General features: G+C 31.7%; 1 protein-coding gene across 1 annotated transcript in view; it reads right to left on the reverse strand.

Moving 5' to 3' along the window:
• Window positions 1-519: 519 nt before the first annotated feature.
• LOC136973959 (uncharacterized) overlaps window positions 520-13,919 on the reverse strand; it is a 34,800-nt gene continuing 21,400 nt past the window's right edge. The window contains exons 7-9 of the mRNA XM_067268732.1: window positions 9,103-9,196; window positions 983-1,069; window positions 520-894 (exon numbers count right to left, since the gene is read on the reverse strand). Coding sequence (XP_067124833.1) covers window positions 699-894; window positions 983-1,069; window positions 9,103-9,196 — 377 coding nt within the window. The 3' untranslated portion in view covers window positions 520-698. The remainder of the gene's footprint in view (window positions 895-982; window positions 1,070-9,102; window positions 9,197-13,919) is intronic.

Here is a 13,919-nt window from a genome sequence, read left to right on the forward strand (position 1 = left end):
AACTCCCGGAATCTATACCGTAACTAGCACATTTGAGGAACAACAAGCCGTTATGCCAGCCGTTCACGCAGCAAAAAATTGTCGCTAGGTTACAACACTGTCAGAACACCGCTCCAGGTCCTGACCAACTTCAGTACTGGGTTTGAAGAAACTTAACCCAGCACGAGTTATGCTGACCAACCTATTCAACGCCGTGCACTGTATCAACCATATACCCTCCTCATGGCAAACATTCACGACGATCCTACAATACAAGAAGGGTGATGTCAAAAATCCTTAACCCGTTTTCATACTTTCTGAAAACAACAAAGGTATAATACTTCTCTGCTTCTCCAGTATGTACCGTGAAAATTTGCCAACCATCTTTCATACAACAGTGCACATGTCAATATGGTAGAATTGCCAACTCGACAAGGTAATATGTACAGTACTTACATAATTAATTTAAGTATCATCCAGAAGGTTTTACAAAAACATGCATTTCGGGTCAATTACATTCAAATTAGCTTGAAGTAATCACTTTCTTTTCAATTTAAAATTAATTACATTTTAATTATATAACTTTTCTTACCTGTCTATAACAAATAATACAGGAACAGTGACGGTATTTAATTGAAAGATTACATTCATAATCCATATGTGACTAAACATCTGAAAGAAAGGTGTATAAAAATTTTTATGTTATTTTAAGCATAAATTTAAGATTTCGATTGAAGATAAATGCAAATTACTGTAATGCCAATGTTTCCAAAATTATATAAATGTAGTATTAATTTCCACCAATTCAGTTCAATATACTTTATGGTGTTAAAAAGATATGGCCAATGGGGTCCATCTACAAGATTTGGTAGTATAACTGCAATTGCAACAGCACAGAGAACAGGGAAAGTCAATCTGAAATATAAAATAAAAAGGATACATGTAATAAAATTTACTTTCAACTTGTAAATTTATATAATAAAATGCAAAAGTATTGTCAAACCTGATGTATCTTTTTACAAGAAATAAAAGGTAATACGATTTAGAACGTTTTATGTTGTTCTTTCTTAGATAAGTTGTTAGAAATGCACTGCATAATTATTAAAACAAAATACTTTATTAGAAAACATTAAGACTTTTATATAATAAATCTAAAAAATATATTATTATTCTATTTTAAGATTGATATAATATATATGCTGAAAAAAAACAGAGAACCATTTAATGTTAAAAAACAAGAATATTAAACATTTCTCATAAAACTACTTGAAAATATATTTTCAAATGACTTTTTTAAACATGTATTATTTCAAATCATTTTCAACAATACTTGTTTCTGTGAATGTCATTGTTTAAAATAGAAGTATTGGTAGTTTCCGGAATATTTCGTATTGACGTAATTCCGTTTCACAGAAGGTTATACTTATAAATTGAATTATTTTCTTGGCTTTGTTATTGTGTGTGGGCCATGATTCTGTTCACCCTGCCTGAAGCTTTTAGCTTTTATCAAAAATTTTCTGCAATATTATAGGGAGGTTTGCTTATATAAGAATGCGAGAGAGAGAGCCATTTTATTCGATAATTTATTCATTTTATTTATCACCTGTTAGTACAGTCTTAGATTTTAGCACTTGATTAATAATTCAGTGTAATATTCTAGCTACAAAATAGACCAAAAGTCGTCATATTTTGTGAGAAAGAGAAGTAGAACTTTCCTTAGAGAGTTCTTAACATCTGTCTCTTGTGTCACATGTGTGTCCAGTCAGAAGATCAGAATTCAAAAATCTGATTAGTGGAAACAGAATAAAAAGAGAAAAATTCACGAGTTCAAGGCAGTCTGTGGAAATTAGACATTTCCATAGTTAACAGTAGTTCTAGGGAAGAAGGAATCTGCATATTGACCACAGTCTATGACCAGAAAGATCCTGCAACAAAGGAAGTAGATAGTCTTGCTCCGACTCTCCAGCATTCATTTTGCATTATCCAAGTTTGCTTGACATAGTTATTATCCTTATTTTTAATCGATTGTAAACTTTCTCTCTTTTCGTTTAGTGGTGTACTTTAGATATAGTGGTATGTTCTAGATAGAGCCGACTTACAATAGATTATATTATGTATCTCGATTTATGTATCTTTTGTTATGTTTCACTCATTAAATCATTTTGTTGTTTGTTATGAGTAACATCATAACGGTTTGTATTCTCACACTTTGGTGCCATGAGTGGCCAACTTCCAGGGTAACGATTGTTACTGTTGTCTGTAAGATTATAATCACAAAAAATGGAAATAGAAATTAGGTAGAAAAATACAGTTAAGTAACTACAATAGATTACATTCAAAGGTATCTAAGTAAAAAATAAGTTAAAATAAGAGATATAGTGTAAAAACAGAAGAAAATCCCTGAGCCACTTTAGAAGGAATGGGAAATTTAGTCCCATTAGTTCCATCATATTCAGATGATCCAAATGGAACTTGTATAACAGAATTTATCGAATCACTATCAAATGTAGCTAGGATAGCTGCTTGGACTAAAAGCACAGATGTTAGCTGTCACTAGATTAACTTTCCATGCAGTTAGCTACTGATCGGTATACGTCACGTGACTTTTCCGTTAATCGGTAATGTGAAATACACCATTTGGTGTAAATTAAAATTTCTATTAATTTGTGTTATATTCGAGTTTTCCAGCGATATTAGCTTTGATTCGCTCTTCTTAGGTCGATTGTCTTTGTTTAAGCCAATAAGTGATTTGTTATCACCAGGGCCGGATTTACCAATCCAGGGGCCCTGGGCACAAATTCGGTAAGGGGGTCCCCCCTTTAAGAGTAGGCAAATTTGATGATTTAGAAAGTTTACACAAAATACTGTACTTTCAATTAGATTTGAACTAGGAAGTTGTAAATTTCATTTTAAAATAAGGTTATTGTAAACAAACATATATTTTATAGCGTAAAACTAATTATTTTAATTTAACTGAAAAATACCTATGTGAAATTTTTTCCAGAAATTTTTTTCCGGGTTTGGTTTTCTCTGCCTGTTGCCCTCATGATTAGGCCACACTAGGCTGTCGTGGTAATAAAAAGAAAAAAAAATTATGTTTAAACATAATTTTTTTTAGTTTTGTGGGGGCCCCATTTTGTGGGGGCCCTGGGCACAAGTCCCAAATGCCCTTATGTAATTCCGGCCCTGGTTATCACCCCTGGGCCATAAATATTTCGGTAAATACACCCTCTACCATTCTACAGTAAATCTTCGCAGTTAACTACACAGTTGGCTAAAAACAATCAAAGGGAAACTCCTTCTAAGGTTTTATTGGGTATCTTCTGTCTTTGTTGACATTACTTTAACTAATCACAGACTTGTGAAAAGAAAATATTTCCGTAAATAGCCCCACCTCCAACCTTCGAAGTAAAATGTAAACAATCACAATAAATTTGCTTTTTAAATCGTTTTTTAGCTCTAATTAACTAATTTGATGCTCTTAGACATTAAATTAGCTAATTCGACAATATTAAGGCTAGTAAATATGTTTTTAAAACTATCTAGCAATAAATATTCCCCTGGAAACTCCACCTTCCTAAAGTAAATCTATGGAAGATGTTCGTGCTGTTAATTGGGTTTAACATTTTTGTTTCTACACCTATTATGCTCTAATTGGTAATTTATATTATGACTAAATTAACTTCAACAAATGAGAGTTTTTTCAGAACCATTTGGTCAGGATTTTCCTGCGGAAAACCAATCCACGTGATTAAAATCAAAATGTAAACAAACGTTAAAAAATAGCTATATTCTTCATTTTAGAGATGTAATTCTACTACTTTTCATGTTATTTGACTTTACTTATGCAAGAAGATTTCTTATCAAAAACGTGTAGCTGAAAATTTACTGAGAAAAAACTCATTACTTCCGGATATTGCAGGAAAAAATTAGCTAATCGCTTATTTTAGGGTATTATTGTATAAAGCATTCAAAAAGTATAAAAAAGTGTCATATATTCACTATTCCAAGCAGAAATATATGATGATACACTCTAATGTTTTTTGTTAACTATGAAACAATATACTGCTTTGACGATCACTTGGCTTTCTTCTCCCTTTTATTTATTTGACTAAATCAACTAAATAAAAGGGAGAAGAAAGTCAAGTGATCATCAGAGCACTATATTGTGTTTCGTAGTTAACAAGAATCAAGTACGACATGGTTTCAATTCATCAATCAAACTTTATTGTATCGCTTTACGATAACAATCGACTTCTCTCCCCACTAACTAATTACACACACAGTGTAAATAATGGCAATAACTTCTCCCCCGTTCTAGCTAGGGAGCTACGTTTTGTTTTATTTAAAAGAAGACAGATGTGTCTATTTAATAGATGTACAAAGATCGGCGATTCTCTGTAAATTAATTAATTTTTTTTTTTTCAAAAACTTCAAATTTTAATATTATTTTAAATTTGTATAAACCTAAAACTTAAACAATCGTAAACTGTAATATGTTTTAAACAAACAGAAAAAAAACATATTGAATGTAGCGCGATATTGAAGCAAAATATCGTGATTTAAAAAATTATCGAAAAAATGCAAAAATGTGCCATATAATGAATTTCACCTGTTTACATAATGTTAAAGATTTTCCGAATGGAATGAGTTAAAATTAACTCGTATTGCTAGGGAGTATGCCTAAAAAGATAGGAAGATGAAAGATGTAGAGAAGTATCATATATTTAAGGAACTTATGCTAGGCAATTTGATATTTTTATAGATTACAGAAATTTTATGCATGCATGCAAGAGTGAGGAGAATATGTTCAGACCTCTGCCATTAGACTCCAGTCCAGTCATTTTCTCCTACTTGCAGGAGAAAATGCAACAGAAGTCGCAATTATACAACAAATTTAATACAGAGAATAAGACAAGAGACTCAAGATTAAGTTCCTTAATGGAATAGACATTAGAATATGACAGCGAGTAATATCGCGAGAACCGGCAATCTTTTATTGAGCTTTACAAATCGCTATAAGCGAAGAAACAATAGAAAGAGTCACAGTTGAACGAAATAACATTATTAGACTAATAGATAAGGTAGACCCATATTTTATAAATGAGGAAGGCACATATGAGAGAAGCAAGATGTGTATGTAGATAGGAATCGACCATTCCAAAGTATGAGATATAATTGAAAACAAAAACGAAATTTATGGCAAGAAGAATTGACAACAGTGCAAAGAAGAAAAAAAACCATACATCCTTTGTTATATCAACAATGTTTCTACAAAGGTAAAATTAGATCTGAATGTGGAAACTACTATTTTATTGAAGGAGCTGACAGACCAAATAAAGAGGAAAGCACCTGTTCACTAAGGAATGACCTTCGAAGTAGAAAATAAACCTAGAGAGTCCATACTAGTTTTAGGTGTAACAGCACCAACATTTAAATGAAGAGGTCACAAATTTAAGACTACGTGTAGAATCGTAAGATTGGCTATAACCATACCATGCTGGGGCATAACTGGATGAGATGTTATAGAAAGAAAGGAAATAGAGCTAGATTACCTTAATAATAGAATAATTTTGCCCAATCACAAGGTAGTACATTTCTGTTTGCTGAACATGAAAAAGAAGAATAGACAAGAACAAGAAAAAAAGATAGTCAAAGTCACAAACAGAATCTTCCAGAAATAAATATTATTCGAAGTGTCAGAGTGTTTCCCCACAGAAGACGCTACAAACAGGACAGAGCTACAGAAGAGAATGGAAAGAAAATGCCTAAAAAGAAGACAACTTAAACCTAGAGAAAGAAATACCTTAGAGAAACTAGCTACAAATGCGAAATTAAGTCCAAATATAGGAGGACAGAGAACAGAAGAAGCGAACAAAATACAGACAAAAAAATTGAACAAAAAATAGGTACGAGCAGCAAAGAAAAATCTCCAGATAAGAAAATAATTGACTTCAAAAGTATAATAGGAATCCTGATGTTCCCTCCTCACATTATGATTAACATCGTTATAACTTGTATTTTCCTACGTATATTCTTATCAGGTTTCATGGTATTAAACTTTGGTAGTTAAAGTTGGGGGTGGGAAGATAAAGAGGGTTATGTGTATCTATGGTAAAATCGAACTTAATGACAATTTTACTCAATGTTAGAATTTACAAATTTTTTATAAAAGCGATCTCTACTCTCAAAATTAAGCTTTTTTCATTTTATAACAGTTAAAAATATAAATTTTAAAAAATAAAATATGATGAAAGATTGCACCAGCAAAATTTTAAATGTTGTGTGTAAAGGTAAGCAACTCGTTGCTGCATGTTTTCTAGAGAATTAAAATGGATTATGGTGTTATATTGTCACCCTTAATTTCCAAAGCATGGAAACATGATATTAACACAAAGCAATAGTAATAGATGGTAACTCACACTAGCAAGAAACAGTTCACAAGATATAGCATTATTATGGTGTAGAATTGTCTGCTATATTACAGTTATATGATGAAGAAATAACGCTAACATGGAGGTTAAGAACCAGTTTCATCAGAAAATTTTTAAAAACTTCAATAATGACAAAAAATAATAATTAATTATTTATTACTGTGTCATGGGCAATTATAGCCTATTTAATGCTGTGTATGAATTTAGAAGTTTAGAATCATCAACAGTCGAAATCAAACTAAATTTCCTATAGTAACATTTCTGGACATGTATGATGAATTTTTTGTGAAAAAATTAGTACCAAAAGTTACTTTTCACATTATAGAAAACAAATGTTCCATTTTACAAGCCACATACTACACAGGAATAGTTTCAGTGCTCGAGATAGTGCTCACTGTAGTCATCATTCAGAAGTGTAAAGAGAACCAAATTTTTAAAACTTTTTTTTATTAATATAGAAGCATGCTACGTATTTCATTTGTTTATAAACCAGAAACTATAAAATGATTGCTATTCCCCCGGCCCATGCAAGTTCCTAACAGCCCAAAAAGTAAAATCTGAAAGTGATGAACAGTTTAATCAATGACTGATTGTAACTGAATATCTGTGATGCTTCTCACAAAAAGTGTAATATATTTTTTTTCGAGGCCATCAAATCTGCAACACATTCTCAATAAATCATCAAAGGCCACACAAAATAATCTGTAGAACAAGGTAAACAAGATAATGCAAAACATAATTATTGCTGTTATCAGTAAAATTGTTTACCATGCGACAGTTTCAAATCTTCACTGTTTCATTGAAATCAAATTATAATTTGTCACTCCACAGAATCTTCTATGGCCAAGAGTGATCCATTTCGTTCTGATGAACAAGTGCAAAGATCAATTGAATTTTCCTGTAAGCAACTGTTGTTATTGCTGAACTTATAAGGCTAACGTCGCATTAGTTTTTTCATTACCTTCAATCTGGTGACATAGGATACATTCACCTACCGTAACAATGCAGGCGCAGTACTGAAGTCTGCAACATTATTCATTGTCTTATGTATAACATTAGTTGTAACATCTTTATCAAGTTGCAGAGAAGTAATAATTAATTGTTATTACTGTGTCATGGGCAATTTATACACTGCATCATCAACAGGGTTGAACTTCTATATGAGCCCCTTAAAGCCAAAATGGTGTAACTCCACTTTTGAGGAAATCTGCGTTAATGCTAGAAATGAATTTCGAATATGTAAAACTACCTACAGGAATAGTGGTGTAACTCCTAGTTCTCCAAACAGCTCCATAGTTGGCAGCACAAGTTTATGCAGTCAGCAGTGCTAATAACTACTATTCTACTAAAAGTCTTTATATCTCAAAACAGTGTTTAATGGACTTACACCACTTTGGCTTTAAAAGGTTCATATGTCTATTTTTCGGAATTGAACTATCATTATGCGGAGAGCTTGTGAAGTCCATGAATTTCAGCATAAATTTGTACAAAGACGAAATAATCGAGGTATATACGCAGTATTGTGTTTTACATAAAACAGCTTTATAAAAAATTGCGATCTCGCAAAATAATAGATGAATCATATGTGGTCAGAATGACATTCAAAAGCTCTGGCCAATTTAATACCTAAAACTTGTTTTGATAACTTGAAACCATGTCGTATTTCTATTGTTGTTTCTAACACACTGCATCCTGTGTTAGAAACAACCTAAAACTTGGCTGCAACATGTGTACTTATGCAGAAAAAAATCGTTTATTCGTTTGAAAATATCCAATAGTGATGCGTTTTCTTTTAGAATTTTTACGGAAATGTACAGTACACTGCATGGCCTGCAATGCACCAACAAATTTCTTTTAGACTGCTAAATATATCTTTAGACAGCGTTGAATATAAATACATGGATGTCCTGAATTTTGTAGACTTTTAAACTCATAATAACTATATTGAATAAACAAATTGGTATATTTCACTGGGGATTACACCGCAAGATTTCTCATTTCTCCTTCCTTACAGGAAGATATTTTGACATAAGAAAAATTTCCACTGATAGAGAGGCATTATACCGTTTGCATAATGAAAATATGAAAACTTAAATCCTTTAAAACGATGAGCATCAGTATCATCAGTATTTCGTGCAAATAAAGTTATTGCTTGTGTTATACTCAATGCTGACATTAGCGAATAAGGCATGGACAGATTCTGCGCTTCATGCATCTGTGAGTTATTTTATGGCTCACTTGAACATTGTAATTCTGGTGGGCACATTGAACAACTGTTGTTGTAGCATGGACACGAATGCAAATGAATAAATACCATACTATCTTACCTTTTTTTCTATACTGTTCTGATTGTCTGATAATAACACACTCTATCCATGAAAATTTAAAATAAAAATTTCTCTTATGCCAGAAAACTTTGCCTCCATGACAAGCCTTTTGGTAAAAACCCACTGTAATATGCCAATTTGTTGATTTTATATGATTTTTAAAAACTCTATTAACTTTAGTGCACCATATACAGTACACAATACTTTAATTGCAATTACTCGGTATAAATGGTATGATATGAAAGCCATTATAATAAATGAATTTCTATTAGTTATGCTTATATATTCATTATAATACTTTAGTAATAAATTATTAAGTAAAATAAAAGTCAAGATAAAAAAAAACATTTCGATTTAATTACCTTGTAAACAAGAATGATTCAACAAATACAGTTCCATTCACCGATGTTTCTATGACAATATTGTGCAACATGTCATAAGTATTTCGTAGGTATTCTGTAAAAATAAATTTATGTTTTGAAAATATTTATGAAAGTAATCGAATAATATTTATACTAAATTATTTCTAATAACCGATTAATCCAAATGAATATAAAGGGAACAATTTTGTTGCCGTAGATGTATTAAGAAAAGATAGATATAAACTAAATAGAAAAGTATTAAAAGAACTTAAACATAAACTATCTTTAATAATCTACAAATATATTTTAAAATATTTTACATTGAGAAAGCATCAAGAGTTGTTCTGAACGAAAAATTTCTATTAAACAAAAGAAACAATAATCGCACGGTGTTTTACAATGACAATTTTAACAAAAAATTAATTTTTCACAGAGAATATGTTAATAATATGCATGACAGAGACTATTTACTAGGCATTTACGAAATTGAAAGCAGTCAGCGACGTAATCATGGAACAAAAGGTGCTATCAGTTTTTACGCAGCTGATCAAAACTAATAGGGCCCTCTATTGTATAATTGTTCTGCTGCTATACACAGTATACAATACTGATATAAGTCTTTGATTAACCTTAATTTGTTTACATATTCTGCAAATTATCATATTCTGAAAATATATATAATTAAGATATGTTCATCCTTGATTTATAATCGATTTTATTCCATGAATCATCGAGCAGACATCCACAAATTTACAGAACGTGTTTTTCAATTCTGTCACACGAAGGCGTATGTCTTGGCAGCCGTTGCTATATCGCTAGTTATTAGTGTAGGTCTGCAATTTTTAGTAATTTATTGGCGAAATGCCTTATAAGATGAGTTCAGGTAGATATTTTGCAGTTGTTGGCTGACATAATAGCCAGAGAGCGTGGTTTAAAGCTGTATGCGGTACACTGTACACGGAAACACGATGCTTTGAGATTGTCCACGTATTCAACTGTTCCAGTTACATTCATTTCCACGTGATCAAAATTGAGAAAGGGAATGGGTAACCATCTGAGCATCCAACTAGATAAATAACTTTGCCATCATTAGACACGGGCGGATCTAGGTTTTTAGGGAAATGGTGTTCCGTTGGGCCTATTGAAGGCCAATGGGATCCCATTTTTGCTAGATTAAGAATTTTTAAATTGGGTTTAAGAATTCGTTTTTAATAAAATCAGAGTTGGAATATATTTATTTATAAAATGGTGCCGAATGACAAACTTTATATCTTATATTGATATAAAAAAACATAAAAAATAATGAAATATTTACATTGATTGATTACTGACCAACTGCGTTACATTGATTACAATAAAACCAATAATACTATAAATTATCATAGTTAATATTAATAACATAACAAGAAAAGCAGCAAAGCCGTATTTGGGACAAGACTATGTCTCGGAGACTTACTACAATGCGGGATCACTTTGATGCTCATTGCAGGTTTCGTTCTCATTCTCCAATCATCTTTAGTATCAATGGTTTTGAGCACGATCATACAAATTTCGCTGGCCACAGCCACGACCACGGCATCTTCCACGATGCATTTTTATTGAAATTAACCTATCGAATGTTCAAATTTCTCTTCGGTGCATGACGTACCAGGTTGAATTTTTGTCAATGCGAAAATTTCCCATTTTTGAAAAAAATAATGGTGGCTATTGTATCGTTTGCAATTATTTTTTTTATTTTGCACAAACGAAATATATATATATTAATAAATGTAAAATAAATAATTTTATTTCGGAAGTTTGTTTAAATATAAAATTATAAGATTATAACAACGCGCCATCTAATTTCAAGAAGTTCTGATGATGAAACGAGATATCTCTGGTGAATCGGTCGAGGGTTAGCACGTAGCAACCAGAAATATGTGGGAAATAACACGGGACAGGTAAATGGGTTTTTTTCAAAGATTCGTTTGTCAAAATTCGATTTAGCAACATTCGCTTTTCGAACTTCCCAACGCACGTCTTTGTCAAAATTCGAATTTACAATATTCGTTTTTCCAACTTACAAACGAGCAACGCACGTGAAAATCTCGTACTACTGCCTGTTTGTAGAGAGTGTCACCATGTTGTATTTAATTGTGTTTCGGTTCACAGTCCCCTGACTATCTACAAGTCTGGTTTATTTAGATGCTCAGATGATTACCCATTCTCTTCCTGAATTTTGATCTCGTGGAAATGAATGTAACTGGAACAGTTGAATACGTGGACAATCTGAAAGCACCATGTTTCCGTGTACAGAGTATCTCATGCAGCTTTAAACCACGTTCTCTGGCTATTATGTCAGCCAACAACTGCAAAATATCTACCTGAACTATTCTTATAAGGCATTTCGCCAATAAATAACTAAAAATTGCACACCTACACTATAGTATACGCGCATGATTTGGGCACCTAACACTCTGTGCAAAATTTCAACTCCTGACATGTACTCCTTCATACCTCCAAGAGCGTCGCCGGGGGGCAGAGGGGCAGCTCCCTTCCCTAGAAATTTGAAAAAAATTATTTAAATGCTAAGTTTTAATTAAAATAATCTTCTTTGGCTTCTCGTAAGTTAAAAAATGGTTTAATTAAGATATTTCTTTTCCGGTACATAGCAAATGATTAAAACTTTATGAATCGTTTTTATTTTACTTACATACAATTCATATCCTTTATCAATTTACATCATCTTGTTCCCCCTAGCCCATTGGCTGGCATTGTCCTTGCAAACCTTTAAACTGAGAAGACAGCAGGATGTACGATTTTATAAACAAGACATAGTCTTGTCTATAACTTTTTACTATACCATAAGTGCTCATTGTTAATAAAAAAGTATTAAAAATTTATGATAATAATTCAATTTTTGTAGGCCTTTGACACTTAGAGGCATAGGCTTAAGTCCTATTAGTTCCTATGTAGATCTGTCCTTGAGTAGACAGACAAGTCGATACAGAATGATTACTAGCAGATAGGGTTCGTGATGGCCTTTCTACATTTGTCTTATGCACACAGATGTTTTGTGACAATTTATTAATTAAAATATCACCCTACTTTACCACTTGAAAATAATTATGAGTCAAGACTTATATAATTAAGCATTTTGTGGTAATCCTAGTTTGACGTTTAATAAGGTATTCAAATATATATTGACGAGAGCTGCCATTTGGCAATTCTAGAAGGTTGATAATGGCGTTCGCTACGTGTAGTATATTAAGTAGAAGTTTGGCTAAAACTTCTTCATTTTTTTGTGTTTTGGGTTAAAATTATGACGTATTTTATTAAAATAATGATTATTAAGCATTTATCAATAATATTGTGAAGAAACAGACGATTTCAATCTAGAAATTACTTAAATATTCAATTTTTTGCAAGTGATGTTTAATGCTTATAGAATTTACATATAATTGTGTTCATAATAGCTTATCATAATACTGTTGGAGTAGATCTGTTCTTTCGCAGCCTCTTGTATCATCAACAGCGTAATACGTTTGTAAATTTTCTAAAAATAATTTCCCGAGCTGCTTTCGGTTTTACGTAAGCCACTACTTCCCTCAACAAAAGTATGAAGTAGTCCCATTATCGTATTGTGCGGTAGGAGATGCGACGCTAATTAAAAATAATCATTCAGTGTTATTAAACATCCTATAAATACTTTAAAATAGTTTAATATTTTTATTTACTTTAGCTGTTAACATTCGTCGTCGTTAAACGTTTCTGCCATTTTTCAACAATCTCCCATGAATAAGTGCACGACGTGAACGTGTGGCGCAATATGTTTTACTTGGAGTTCAAACGTCAAACGTGTGCTTCTGCTTGCGGTACAAGTTTAACGTTTGAACTTCGGCCGCAAACTCTATTACTAAAATTGCAGAAGCCAATTTTGCCAATTATTTTCTAGTAAAAAAACAAAAGGAATGTAAGTTTTCTTAATTTATAATTTATAATATAGAATTCTTAATTTTACTTTAATTTTTTTTTATAAATTTAATTAAAAGATATTTTTCACGATGTATATAGCACGCTATTTTTCTTTACATAAGAAAAATTTTAAACTTGTGTAAAAAAAATTGAAAATGCGCTGTTTATTACTTAAAATATAAAAGCCGTTACAATTAAAAACAATGTGTGCTTTATGAACGAATTTCTGCTAGTAATTTCAAAATTAATTATATCCTCTATTCTGTAGTTCTGCAGTTCCATAGTTCTTGCAGTATCTTAATGGCTGCATGACGGCGGTGCAACAGTTCGGAAAGTACTGTACATAAACCTTTTCTTGAACTTGTAAATTACGAAGTGTATACTGTAATTTCAAGATGAAATTGTTTTGTACTTTGTTAAAAACCTACAATAAGTTCAAAACTAAATAAACGCACAAAAACCCTGTACGTATTTGTATTATTATACTTGTATTTGAAGTTTACTCCTGCATGAATTTATATATTGCATTTACGAAATTTGTATTCCTGCAGGAAATAAAATAGAGTTCCGGAATCTAGACTGTGGCAAACTTGACGTTCCTTAAAATTTGTCCTGTTATTTAAAATAAAAAATATATGCATATAATCTAATTTTACCTCTATAACTTAACACTAGTGTCAAAAAAGTTTTTCATTGGCAACACTTGATAAAACCATGAATTTAAGTTTATCTCTATCTATCTCATTGGTTTATATGGAGTGTGTAGCCTTTCCTGCTATATTTTCCGAGCGATAACGTTAGCGTTCGATAATCCGGACAAAGTTTATAATTGCTTGTCCATACGTGAGAGCGCAAGAATAATA

The sequence above is a fragment of the Centruroides vittatus genome, unplaced genomic scaffold (assembly GCF_030686945.1).
Source record: "Centruroides vittatus isolate TY-2023 unplaced genomic scaffold, ASM3068694v2 contig_3328, whole genome shotgun sequence".
Classification (NCBI taxonomy): Eukaryota; Metazoa; Arthropoda; class Arachnida; order Scorpiones; family Buthidae; genus Centruroides; species Centruroides vittatus.